We start from the raw sequence: 14,426 nt of genomic DNA on the forward strand, positions 1-14,426 counted from the left end.
TTGTTTTTAGATGTGTTTTTGATTTTATTTAACATTTTTAATATAATACTTGTCAAAATCTTTTTAAACATTTGTATACTTACTATTTTTAGCTTTTAAAACTGTCTTCAATGACGTAAGCCGCCTTGGGTCCTTTTAAGGAGAAAGGTGGAGTAAAAATATTTCAACTAAATAAAATAAATAAAGAACAGATTTTTATTGGTCCTAAGGCTGAAATTTCTACACCAGAATATTAGTTATCTTCTCTGCACAATTCTGGAAGTGTGGAGAAAATGTGATATTTGGCTCTTTAAAAAAAAAAATAAAACAAGGTATTTGTCAGGAGAGAGATGAAGATGACTTGTGTACCAAGAGGAAGAGGAAGAATTGCCAAGGGAGGAGTACCCCATCCCATATAAGCCTTTCGTTATTTGTAAAAATAGTCTGTTCATGTAATCACAAATGGTTTCAGAAGAAATAGGCAAGCTGAATGCATTCAAACCATTTCAGCGATTGGGATGCAGTTTTTGGATTTGTTAGCCTTCCCCCCCTTTTTTTTACTCTTAAAAACTAAAGTCTCTCTTTCATATGAACAAAGTAATGCAAGGACCAGATCTCCTGGAAACAGGTGGCTGCTGCTGTTTGTTTAAGTGCTTGACAGAGTTTTTGGAAATGATTTTAAAGAGTATTATCAAAGGTATGTGCTTGGATTCTTGTATCAGGGTGCCCCAAAATCTCTGCTACATTCTTCAGTTAATTAAAGTTCGAGTGGTTTCCTAAGGGCACATGGACTTGGTTTCTAAGATAAATGACCCTAAGGAAAATACATGGAAGGAAAGTTTTACATTCTTTTCCCCCCACCTGTCCCCACAAAAGCTTCCAGGGTCCATCTAGAACAGAGCATGAAAAAAATACCCACCAATCAAGTCTGATTTCAAGATTAATTAACATACAGAAGTTAGTGAAAACTCGGCTGTATGATAACCACATTTTTAGTAGGAGCCCACAGCTCTTCAGAGAAGCTTGCTGGAGATTACAGGAGGAAAGAGAAGATGGGAGATCTTCCTTCTCTGTACTTCTCTGTGCTCTTTCCTTAGGTTCCAAGTCAGTATATTATAGACTCTGAACTATGTTTTCAGCTAGCAGAATTCAGTCGTGCCCACTACTCCCTCTCACCCACAATTGTCATGAGAGGAACTTTGTGAAGGAAACACAAAGCAGTACAGTGGTGCCCCGCTTGACAACGATAATCCATTCCATTAAAATCGCTGTAAAGCAAAACTGTCGTCAAGCGAAAGTAAAAAACCCATTGCAATACATTAAAAACTGGTTAATGTGTTCCGATGGGGAAAATACCTCATCGTCCAGCGAAGATCCTCCATAGGGGAAGCCATTTTCGATCGCTGTCTTCTGGAAATAGGTCCGGAAAACAGCGGGAGGCCATTTTGAAAACCCGACGATCAGCTGTAAAGATCGTCGTCGAGCGAAAAATCAGTTCCCAAAGCAGGGAACTATTCAACATAAAGCGAAAATTGCCCATAGAAACATTGTTTTGCGATCGCTATAGCGATCACAAAAATGTCATCGTAAAGCAATTTCGTTGTCTAACAGGGTCGTCATCAAGCGGGGCACCACTGTATTCTTTTCTTTTTTGAAACCTGTGGAATGAGAGGCTTCCTGGTAACCAGTTAAAATGAGCCTTGTAATATGGTACAATTTCATATATTTTTATTATTTCTTGATTCAGAGAAAAGTTGTTATTAAATGCAATACTTCTCTTTCCTTTTAGCCGTCCACTGTCTGCCAAAAGAAGTCCAACTGGAAGCACTACGTCACGAGGTGAGAAATGATGGACCTGAGCTAAAAAGCAGGAAGGGGAAGGGAAGTGGGAGGCTAGTGAATGCTGTCCTCTCCTAATTTCAATGACGATGCAATCCTGCCAATGTAGTGTATAATTCTGCTGTAAGACTTCGGTGATGTGCTGCTGAAGAGAGCAGACAGTTCTGGTCTACTTCTGTACAAAGTCATTGTTTATGGCAAGATTCTGTTGAAACACCTTTCATCAAAAAAATACAGTTGCCTTGGAGAGGCAGGGTTTCGCACGGCAAGACTAGTTGGGTTCAGGAGAGCTCCTGAAACTGAACAGGGCCCCTCAGTTTCAAGGCCCCCAATGTAGGGGGTAAAAGGACGGTCCACTAGGAAAAGTGGCATCTGAAGCAGCAGAGGCAACAGAAAGGGGAGAAAAGTTGGTGGAAGCTGCTCCCCCCCCCAAAGTCTTTTCTTAGTGAAAGGACCGAGGAGGAAGCCATGTTGAGCAAAGAGCTGGGAACACTCCTTGCAGAGAATGGAGATATACAGAAGGATATTGGAAAATATTCTGAGAAGGACTCATAAAGTCAAGTTATGTGTTTTATATAAAGAAAGCTTTATGGACCTGAAACAGTGATACAGAAGAAAGCTGGGGTTAATGAGTCAGTGAAAGTGGATTAGATCCTATAATTCTTCAAGCCACGGTAGAAGCGAGACTCCCCCTCCCCCCAATCCCTCAGCCTTGATCGGGAGAAGGAGAAGAAAGAGAAGGAGAAAAAGGGAGGGGGGGGGGAGAAAGCTATTTTGTGAATGAACTGTTTTAATCAAAGGCAAAGACTTGCTCCCGTGGGAGAGTCTAATCATAAACTGTCTAGTTACAATGCTGATGGGTGAAACTAGAATTGGAGAATAGAACTTAGGAATTTAGGAAGAGTATTAGATTGTGTAACATCACCGGATTGGAGGCACCTTTGTTTCCTTTGGCACTGCCAAAGTCTGAATTTATTGGGACAAGAGATACTTAAGGATTGACAACAAAACATTCAAAATGTTATCCACAGGATTACAGCAGATACAAGGAGGAATGGCTCAGCTGTCTGACCAAATTAAAGATTGAAGAATGCAAATGACTGATATTAAACACCAAATTATAGAAAACAAAAAAGAAATAGCTAAAATAGAAAAAGCCTTTAAAAAAGCAGAAGAAAATGGAGACTTTTTTAAAAAAATAAATGTTATTATTTTTTTCTACATACAAAAACACACACTCATGAAAAAAACAAGACAAAACAATACTAGTAAAATCAAAAACAAAAACAAAACAAAACCCCACATGTATAGGCCAGGGGGAGGCATTCCATACAAAATTTCCATTCTTAAAAGTCTGACTGCATCAACCTTATTACTCTATGAAAATTCCAAGTGTGATCCATCCTAAAATTGTACTAAATTCTAATAATTATTTCTCTCACATCCTTGGCTTCCAATTATTCCTCAGAATATCCGTGCTACCATCATGAAAAGAAAAGAAAAGAAAATAAAAGAAAACACATTTCAACCACTAACAACACCATAAAAAAGTTTAGAACCTATATAAATATACAGTATATTCCATATCAAAATTTCAGAGAATAAGTATGTTCAAGTATCTTGCCTTCTAAATTTAAGCATGTTGCAATTCATTTCTTTATATATATGCCTTAAAACCATCAATTTCTAATATTATATTCATCATAAACAGAGTCAGAAGGTATATTTATCTAGCTTAATAATCTCCCATGCTCTATTAAGAGTCTATTTTCCATCGACATATACATGTATTTCATATCCAGATTTTACCTTTCACCAATAATTCAGAAATTATCAAGATCTCTCATAACGTTATTAATCTACAGTTGATTTACATCTTAAAGTATACGTACCTTAAAAGTCCTCGATTTCTAATATTATGTTCATCATACATATTCCAGAATACACAATTAATAATTCTTAATCATCATTTATCTCCAAATATAATCAGAATCATTTTACTATTATAATCATCAATTATTCCTTTTTCCTAATTTTATAATACCATCTATGGAACCCAGTTAAACTATTTTGTCTCTGATTTGGATTTTCCCCAATCATCATAATTTACCATTGAAGCCAAGCAATGCCTGGTTTGTAATCATTCCATCTCCCTTTACGCCTTTTTTCACTTTTCTGATTTCCATATTCACCCATCAAAGTAGGACACATCTCGTTTCCACCCCTCTGGTTCTCTTTCTCACAATACCCCTCAGTTTTCCTAAACTGCTTTTTAAGGATTTTGCAGTCCTTTCTAAAAACCAGTAAGTCCACTCTTTCTTGTGCTACTGAAATGAGCTGATCTCCGGCTTCTGTTTCAGTACACTGTTCTTACGGAGATTCCCAATTCCCTGTTTTTTTCTTCAGCTCCGAAAGTACAGTCTGGAGTTCCGAAAACTGCTCTTGAAGACAGTTCATAATGTTGACTTTCATATTCTGAAAGGCATTTAATATTTCTCTCGTTGTATCCATCCTTATTGGAAGGTAGATAAAGATGCTTTCTAATCCCTGATTTCAAAATATGCACCTCATTTGGAGAAACCCAGCTTGCTGTTTGTTTTGCTTCTCCCAGCCGAAAGCCATAAAGTACTTAAGTTGTAAACATCAGTTCCTCAACAGAGCTAATGATTTATACTGTCCCAGACTCCAGCTTTCTCCAGCTTCGGTTATAAATTAAGAATCAGTCCCAGTAAGTTAAAGTCCACCTCTTACAGAATCTCCTTGGACCTTCTTTTCTTCCCTTTTTTTATTATTATAAAAGTTCATAAAAGTTACTATGAATGTGTTATCATCGAGGACAGGAGACTATGAATGCAGAGCTGGTAGTGATACAACATGAAAGAAAACAAGATGAAATCAACCTGCTAAAGTTACAAATGGAGGGAGCCAACTTCATACTTGGAATCCAGAATCTTCCAGAACAAAAAGGTGAAGACACAGTGCAACTGGTAAATAATTTTTTAGCCCCACTTATGGAGGTGCGACCAGAAGTACAGCAGAATATGGATACAACACGAAGAATTAATACAGCATACACCAATAAACTCCCCAGAGAAATTATTTTAAATACACGAGAATGGTATTTCGAGAAAATGTTCTAAAAGACATGAAAAATAAAGAATCCACTATAAAAGAGAAAGGAATTAGGATTTTGAAACATCCCGTGGCAGAAAAGGAGACAATATACAGAGTTGACATATCTCCCGAGATTCAAACTCAATTACATGTAAGTGGTTGATACCTGAAGATGTCTCTTTCCACTTCCAGCCACAGATATATTTTATTAATTCAGCAATGAAGGCAGAAGACTTTGTGGGGGGAAAAGTAGGAAATGGCTGGGTAGGAAAGAAGAGAAAATGACAGATGAGAAACAGGAAGAGGAGCAACCAAGTGCATCATTGGGACCAAACTCAGAAGGAAGTTCAGAACTCAAGCTAGTAGACCAAAGGGGAAGTGCCTAAGGGAAAATCCACCATGGAAACAAGAGGATCTAAGAAGAGGAAATAAAATCTTAATAAAGATGGATTAAACGAGTCTCCAAGAAACTCATATAAAAAGAACAGATCAACATCTATTAGAAAAAAAAGAGCAACTCAGAATGTTTTTAGCTACTGTAAATGGTTTAGACTCAACCCAGAGACAAAAGAATTTATGAACAAATACGGAAATTAAAATTGGACATTATCTGTCTACAAGACTGAAAATTAAGAACTGTTTTATGAAGCACCCCAAAGAGAAATAGCAATGAGAGAATATGTTTAAAATATGAAATGTTTTTTAGTAAGTGTTGGAAATGTAAAATACAGGAGGGTACTTTCAGCCATGCTAGTGGACAGATAGAGAAGCTGAAAATTATTGGAGATTAGCATATGAAATGTTGAAATTTGAAAAAATGTATTTTGTAAGATGTTTTTTAAAATTGAAATTTTGTTTATTGAGTATTATGCCTGAGATTGTAGATAAAGAAATGAAACATTTGATAATACTGTAGATATAATTACTGTAACTAGGATATAATATGGGAAGTACTGGAAAAAAAGCAGAAACATGGTCACTTTAAAAAGGACACAAAATGTGGAATGGTTTTATAGCTGGACTCGAAATATGGACTGGAAAGCATAGATAAAAGAAGAATGTGAATGTCCAATCAGGGAATGGAGAGATTAGTAACCATAGTAATTCTGGTAAAACATGTTAAGTTGTTCTTTTTCATTATATTTTTATTCTAGTACAGTGGTGCCCCGCTAGACACTTACCCCATTAAACGACGAAATTGCTTGATGATGCCTTTTTTTGCGATGGTTCCTATGGGGTTTTTTCATTTAATGATGATTAGGTCCCTGCTTCGTGAACTGATTGTTCGCAATATGATGATTTAAAACAGCTGATCGGTGGTTTGCAAAATGGCTTCCCGCTGTTTTCCGGACCTATTTCCACAAGACAGGGATCGCAAAGGAGGATCTTCGCTGCACGAGCAGGTATTTCCCCCATTGGAACGCATTAACTAGTTATCAATGCATTCCAATGGGGTTTTTATTTTCGCATGATGACGATTTCGCTGTACAGTGATTTTAACAGAATGCATTATCGTTGTCATGCGGGGCACCACTGTATAATTGTATAAGTGGATATAAAAGTACCCTCGTGCTCTCTGGAATTTTACCCTTCACCTGCACATGTCCACTCCCCCAGCCCCTCTTCCTCCTATCTCTAATCCTATCCCTATTGAAAATGAATAAAATTTAAATTAAAAAATACAGTTGTCTTTATGAAGCAGTCTCAAAACACTGTATAAATGATGTTATTTGTCCACAGTCATCTGTTTTGTCAAATGACTGGTAAATAGCAATAGAATGCTAAGCAGAGATTCATAGTTTTGAGAAGCATAACTTTGGAATGCATATGAGCATTCTCATTGATGTTGCTTGACGTCTTTCAAGAAAATATAGTAATATTCACTTATTTATTTATTTATTTATTTATTTATTTATTTATTTATTTATTTATATATATATATATATATATATATATATATATATATATATATATATATATATATATATATATATATATATATATATATATATATATATATATATATATATATATATATATATATATATCCCACCTGTCTGATCGGGTCAGGACCACTCTAAGCGGCTAACAATCATAAAAATACAATGAAAATATATAAACAATTTAAATAATAAAAGCAATACACAAAGTGAGAGAAACAATAAAAATAAAGAAAGAGGAAAAGAAAGGCATCAGGAATTATTTGATGGGAAGGCCTGCCGAAACATCCATGTCTTTAATTGTTTCGCAATTCCAAATACGTTTCAAATTATTTTCCAAGCTGAAAAGTCTGCATCTACCCTTAAGATAAGCAAGCACTGCAGTGAACATCATTTTAAATCAGAGCCTGGAACAGAATTGATAAACCCTGTGCACAGTGTTCTAGTGGTCCTTTCTGGGTAAACTCTCCTCCAGAATCTTATTGGATGAGGATGAATGGAGACCACTCATGGCAAGCAGAGAGGGAACTGATGTGAATAATCAAGTGACACAGTTCTAACAGTCCAGAAATTCCATTCACCAGAGATGCTGGTAAAGAAACACCCAGGGCACAAGGCTTCTAATACCACACTCTTAATGCTTCTGGACCACTTCCCCAACATGTCTCCCAGGGCACAGGGACTTTGACCAAAAAGAAGTCAGTATCAATTTGCGGCTGCCATACACCCCACTCTGTTCTTTTACAGCTAAAGCTGGCACTGCCACCATCATCTTTATTTCCAGTACTTCTTGGACTTCACCTTCACATTGGGGACCATGGCCCAGAAACATGGGAATTGAGTGGCATCCAGAACCATAATGGGTTTCACTCAGCGCTGTAAGGCCTTACATTACAGCTCAATACTTGGTGTAAGGCAGCAGCAGCTGATGTTGACTCCTTACATACAGTGCCCCTGGACCCCACCCCAACTGCATATTTCATTAATCTTTTTCTAACATGCCATACATTTCTAATCCAGTTAACTATGGCTAAGAAAGTAGAATACTTTTAAAGATACTTGGTGCCACTCTGAGCTTCCATGGTATCTTCACTGTGCAACATTCAGTTAATCATATAAATACCTTGGTCTTTTAATACAAATAGAAAATAAAGAGTGTTGGCATATGTTCGTGTGGTACATCATTTTCCAGAAGATAAACAGAAACACTGCATTTCTCAGTAAACCGATTTTTTAAAAAACCTTTTGATTTTCTCTTGCCTTCATATGAAACAGCCCATATTTTTTAAAAAATAGCATGGGAAGGATCATTTTCTTTTCCCGCAATAAAGCAACTGTAGGTTTCTTTGTTTTTGTTTTGTTTTTGTGTTGCAGTCAAAAGACTGACAGCTAGCTCCAGTCTGGCTAGGTAAAATGATCTGATCGATTATTAAAAATGATAACGGCAGCTGAACATTTTCTAATCCACGTAGTTGTTTCTATATCATAATTGCAACAAAAGTAAAAGCAGCCACCCTTTTGCTTCCATTTGCCAGAAGAAATTAAAACTTCATTGTGACTTGAGGAATGATTTAAACTGCTTCAGGGTTACTTTCTTACAAATAAGACATTTCAACAGGTTCAAAGGTACTTTAACCACTTTATGACAAATAAATTACCTTGCATCGAACTAAGTGTTCCTACAAGCAGCACTGTGTCACAGTGATAATAAGGTGTAGTAATGTAAGAGCTAGGTGGCATTACCTTGTCCTGCAAACTCTTCTTCTAAGCTATTTCCAAATAAAGAATTGCATGACTAATTCCCTGGCAGAAATTGAAAGTCTTGTGCTAAACACAAGCCTTTCAGTAGTGGTTCAAAAACACTGTTCAGGTATATTGATCATTCATGGTTCTCTTCTAATTCAAAGCCTCTACAGTAAGTGCGAAATCTGTGTCAACGTCAGGATCCCTCCAGCGTTCTCGCAGTGACATTGATGTGAATGCAGCAGCCAGTGCCAAGTCCAAAGTAACATCTTCCGGATCAGATACCCCTTTCAGTTCTGCCGCAGCCCTGCCTCCAGGCTCATATGCATCTTTAGGTAAGCTTACTTCCTTTGCCTTGAAGGGGACGAACAGTTATACTGGACTTGGAGAGTAAAGGGGAAAATGGGTTTTAAGGAACTTCAAAGCCTTGTAGAGAAATACCATTGGAAAATTATATGGAATAAATACATTGTTTTTACTAAATTTAGCTAAATAAATTTGTCAGGTGCCTGAGTAATCAAAGAAAAGATGTGGTTGCCTGGATGGGTTGAGTGGCTGTTTACTTGGTTAGTTGCTTACTTCACTAAAGTCTCTGAATTCTGTAGCAAAAATTCCCAGATCACGAAGACTGAAGTAGGTACAAATTGTTACCTGTGATGTAAGGCCTTTTAGTACAAATTGTTATGTTTATCAGAATTCAGTGGCAAATGCAAGTGTAAGTGAGTGTATTTTTACCCATAGAAGTGGCTTAAATAGAGCATATTCTCCAGTTAGGTTTATTTAAAACTTACTCTCTGTGGTCTCCTCAGTAATACCGTGTTTCCCCAGAAATAAGACAGGGTCTTATATTAATTTTTGTTGCAAAAAATGCATTAGGGCTTATTTTCAGGGGATGTGTTTTTTTTTTTTATGCACAACAATCTACGTTTATTCAAATATAGTCATGCCATCTTCTGGTTGCTGCACAATGGTGGAGGCAGGGTTTCACTTAACTGCGGCTTATTTTTGGGGTAGGACTTACATTACGAGCATCCTGAAAAATCATACTAGGGCTTATTTTGAGGAAAACAGGATAACTGTCTGTATATCACTTGAGTCAAAGACCAATTAGAAAGAGTATTGGTACTAGGACAAGTCTGTAAAGTTAGACTTAACTTTGTTTGTCAGAGGAAACAGACTCCTTTGTTGTTGGTAAGAAATAGGTCTTGGTAATCAGTGTGGTGAAAGCAGTGTGTGATGGAAAGTATTTGAACACCACTAGTAGGGTGTATTTGGAACAGTATGGCAGTATACAGCATTTGCTGACTTCTGCTGCTTGATAGACTGCTTTGCCTTTGAAATGCATTCTACCACAGTGAAAATCTGTGGTAATTGTAAAAATTTTCCCAGTATTCTGGGGAGGCAAAATGACAGAAATTGCTCAGGTCTGTGGGCTGTATCCAGTGCTAGATTTCTCATCGTGCAATAATGGAATCCAGCATTAAGTGGAAAAGTGACACAATCTCCGCACCCTACAGCAGTCCCCCAAGCAGCCCGGAAACCTTCTCTGATGGGAGGGAAAAACCCATGGAGTATGTTTGCAGCGCCAGAGAAGAATGCAGGGGACGGGCCATATATCTTAGTGCTCCCGTGATTGTGGCATTGGATGTAGGCTTGTCGCATGTAGCAAGCTGTAGAGAGGGCATTTTCAGAGTGAAACAGATTGCTGAAATACCATAGTACCTGTTCCAGAGGATGTGAACTATTTTGCTTCAGAAGGAAGGTTCTTTCTTGGTTTTGGTGAGTTTGCACATTTGGATCTTCAAAGCAGAAATCTTGTCTGCAGGTGTCCGTGTCATTGTAGAATCTGAGTGAATTTCCCTTCATTTATTGTTCAGGTGCCACTTTTTCTGCAGCTGAAACTGCTTTTTAATTCCAAGGCAGAAGGTTTTCCTGTATTGAAATTCTGTATGTTTATTTCACTTTATCAGGAGGTTCCCTTTCACTTCCCTTTCTTTACATTACAGTTGAAGAGTGCTGTTATTACACAAAAGTCTCCATCTTTCAGGGGTTTTAAGCAAATATATTTGCACAAGAAGCTCCTACCTGTCTTTCTGCAAAAGTTATACTCACAGTAACAGTATATAACTCTGGTTGTACTGAAGTTTAAAGAGCAAAAACAAAGAGGAGGGATTTACAAAGAAGCAAACATTTACAGAGCTATCATTAGTTTTGTTAGTTAATGTGGGAGGTAATATTTGAAGTCTTCTTCCCTCAGTTTGCTGAATTGTGCTTCCTCCCAGTTCCCTGTTAGTATATTAAAACAGCAGTCTTGTGAAAGGATGTCAGATTCGCTTTCTTCCCGTCTGGGTTTAAAGGATGAGCTGCTTATGAGTAACTCCTTTACAGCCATTCAAGCATCAACCAGCAGTCTTTGCAAGGTCATGGCAAAAGTGTGATTATGTGAAATAATCATCTTTAATCTGCTGGGAGCATTGTGAGGTTGTTTCGTCTTGCCAGCAGATGGAGCTCTTGTTCTGATTATAGACTCAAAAGATGCATTCTGGTTTAAACAAATGGCAAACATTTGTTTACATTTTATATGATTAGTACAAGCCTCTCAGATTCATTTACACAAAGTTTTCAAAACAGTTATCCTATGAAATGCACAGCGGAATTAAAAACCAGTTAGCCAAACAGAACAAAGGTGAAAAGTCTGGAAAAGTAGAACCATAGAATATGGAAATTTATTTATTTATTTAAAATATTTTTACCTCACCTTTCTTCTTAAAAAGGACCCAAGGTGGCTTACATCACTGAAAGACAGTTTTAAAAGTTGAAAACAACGATTATACAGTGGTGGTTTACATCATTCAAAGACAATATTTAAAGCTAAGAACAATGAGGCAGTAAAAGTCTGGTAACAGGAATATTGGGTAGCTGCCCATACTCCCCCCCCCCTTTATTCTTCCTTTTAGGTGCATAGACGTTACATTTCTATTTAACAGACTAACTTTATTTCTTTAAACCAACTGATTTTTTTGTTTTTTTCACTAAACACACACTGCCCACTTCTGCTGATATTACTAATTGTTCCCTATTATCCCTCTCCTTATTTCTTTTTTAAATTTGCTTAAAGATGGTACTACCAGTAAAGCTGAGGGTAAGCAGTCTCTTTGTACCTGAGGTCTGTTGTTGGCTGTACCAGGTCTATGTTATCTCGCCAGTGGTCCCTGGTTTTCATCTGTGTTCGCTGGTGCCTTTTGCATGACCTCTTGCATGGTATTCTTTTCTTACTCATGATAATAGTTGTTCAGCACCCTTCATCATGTCTTTCAGTATGGCCTTCTTGTTGGACACAGTACTTAGTAGGATGTAGTGTCTACATTTTTGAGGGAACCTAGCCCAACAGCATTGAATGCTCTATACATGCCATTGCTCATTTGAGATTTATTACATATTTGGTTTAGATTTAATGTACAGGAATGGAGGCTTGCTTGGGTTGTGCTGGGAAAATTGGACAGTTGTTTATATATAGAAAAGTATTTAAAAGAAAACATATTAAAAGCAAACATAAGAGGTAGCTGTGTTAGGTTGCTATAACAAAAGTGAAACCATAAATAGTCACGTGGCCATTGTAAGATATAATAGCCATTATAAGATGTACTAACAAGTCTTCATTTGTCATAAACTTTCATGTGTGCCTAAGTACTTCATTTCATATCAGTGGAATAGGCATGCCCGTTCACCTAAAGAAGTTCTTGGACACATGAAAGCTTGAAAAAAAAAGTAGTTTATCTTCTAAGTGCTACATGGCTGTTTACAATTTCTCATATTAAAGGCAGAGTCCAAAAATTACTTTTCATATTACAGCTCACAGAATCCTGTAGCTACCATGCTGTCTAAGGGGTTTTGAGAGTTGTAAACTACCCCCCCCACACACACACAAATCCTTTTCCCAGCTGTGTAATAGTTGCCGTTCCTTGCCTAGATTCCTTGTAGGCCTTTTATTTTATTAACTATGCAGAACGAGTAGCCTGAATATATTCTGTGTCATTGTAGTTCTTGCCTGCTGTAGGAAATCCTCCTTCCTCAGACCAAGTTATGGTTTGGGTGTAATGCTGATCTGAACTTAAGGACTGGATGTAGAGGGCACGTGCCAGCCCCTACCCTCTTCTGTCATCCACAGATTTTACTCACTTGTTTCAGCATTACGGCTGTTATCCCTTATCCTGTTCAAAACAAAGGTAGTTAGGCTCCTCAATTCCCTTTAACAATCTCTGATTACACATTGATTTTTAAAATGTATTTTGGGCCAGAACACTGAAACGAGATCTAGGAATATGACGAAATTAATGTACACAAAGAATGGAGTACCCATGATCTCGTGACTCTCCTCCAGTCTCTAAATCTGAGGTTAAAGACTCAAGCAGAAAACTAAAAGGCGATGCTTATCCCAGTTACGATGTTTAGTGTCTTAATTATTTGAAACTGTGCTGTTTTCTACTTCATGATACTTTAAGGTAAATTTGACTGGTAATTACCAGATGTTAATTGTACAATATGCTTTCTGGAATTGTCCTTTTAGGACCTGAGAGAAGTTATAGAGAGAAGAAGATCATCACAGTCAAATAATTAAAGAGGCCCATTATCTTTCTTTCAGATTTTTCTACTTATAATTCTAGATTGTAAGTATGAAAATGAGCAGCCAAACAGATTATTCATGTCCGGTTCGGTTATGTTTAGGCTAAGCTATGGTTTAAGCAGAACATAGTAGGGAGCTACAAGCATAACATGATTTTGTAAAATAATTTTATAGCATACAATTCCAATATTAAAATAAACTGGTTTCATTACTGTTTGAATATATTAATGCCCTTTCTTCCATTTTCTGCCAAGGGCATGTTTCTGAAGGAATCAGTGTAAAGTTTAGATAAGGAAGTATCTGTGGAAGTAATCACACAATCAGGATATGAGCGTGTGTGTCTGTGTGTGTGAACCCATAATTCTTCTTAATTGTATGTTGAGAGGAAGTCTGCTAGCAAACAAAACGATGGACGAAAGCAGTAGATGATAGAGAAGAGCAATGTATGTTAATATGCTGTAGGATAAAAGCAACAAAAACCATAAGCAGATAAAACGTGCACAAAAATGGCTCCATCCCACCCTTTCTTATTACAGTGGGGTCTCGACTTGCGAACGGCTCGACATACGAACGTTTCGACTTACGAACCGCTCTCATAGGAATATATGGACTTGACTTACGAACTTAGATTCGAGTTACGAACTCTTTTCCCCCCTTTTTTAAAGCTAAGTCATCTTAGGTTAAAAGGAAAAAAGAAAAAAATTATCCCCCTCTAGTGGCAGAAGGCGGAATAGCAGCTTCCCATTAGTTTCTATGGACAAAAAGAGCAGATACGGATTAAATGGTTTTCAATGCATTCCTATGGGAAATGCAGATTTGACTTAAGAACTTTTCGACCTGAGAACTGCCTTCCAATACGGATTAAGTTCGTAAGTGGAGACCCCACTGTATTTCAACAGTATCATGAACCAACTCAGTCTGACCTGTGACTTGGCCCCATCACAGTCCTGTCATCGTCCCGACGGTCTCTTTGCTAATAACATAAGGAGCTCTCAAGCATATTTCATATGTGGCTACATAAAAAACAAAGCACATGAAAGCAAATCAGCTCAGCTCAGTCTGGCTTGATAGGAACAGGTGATGGTGTCCCCACTGATCTTTTTCTCTATTTGTTCCCTTTCATGTGCTGACTGGTTTTTGAGACTCTGGTGAGGGACAGTCAAGGTCTTGGCATTGTCTTCTGTTAA

At 37.4% G+C, this 14,426-nt stretch overlaps 1 protein-coding gene across 6 annotated transcripts in view; it reads left to right on the plus strand.

Annotated features, from left to right (window-relative positions):
- CLASP1 (cytoplasmic linker associated protein 1) overlaps positions 1–14,426 on the plus strand; it is a 232,228-nt gene that overhangs the window by 133,999 nt on the left and 83,803 nt on the right. For 3 of the 6 annotated variants that reach the window (XM_072985237.2, XM_078377580.1, XM_078377620.1), the window contains 3 exons: positions 1,769–1,818; positions 8,780–8,950; positions 11,734–11,757. In XM_072985237.2, coding sequence (XP_072841338.1) covers positions 1,769–1,818; positions 8,780–8,950; positions 11,734–11,757 — 245 coding nt within the window. The remainder of the gene's footprint in view (positions 1–1,768; positions 1,819–8,779; positions 8,951–11,733; positions 11,758–14,426) is intronic. The other 3 variants (XM_078377536.1, XM_072985238.2, XM_072985239.2) reach the window with 1 other exon arrangement.

The sequence above is a fragment of the Pogona vitticeps genome, chromosome 1 (genome assembly GCF_051106095.1).
Source record: "Pogona vitticeps strain Pit_001003342236 chromosome 1, PviZW2.1, whole genome shotgun sequence".
NCBI classification, from domain to species: Eukaryota; Metazoa; Chordata; class Lepidosauria; order Squamata; family Agamidae; genus Pogona; species Pogona vitticeps.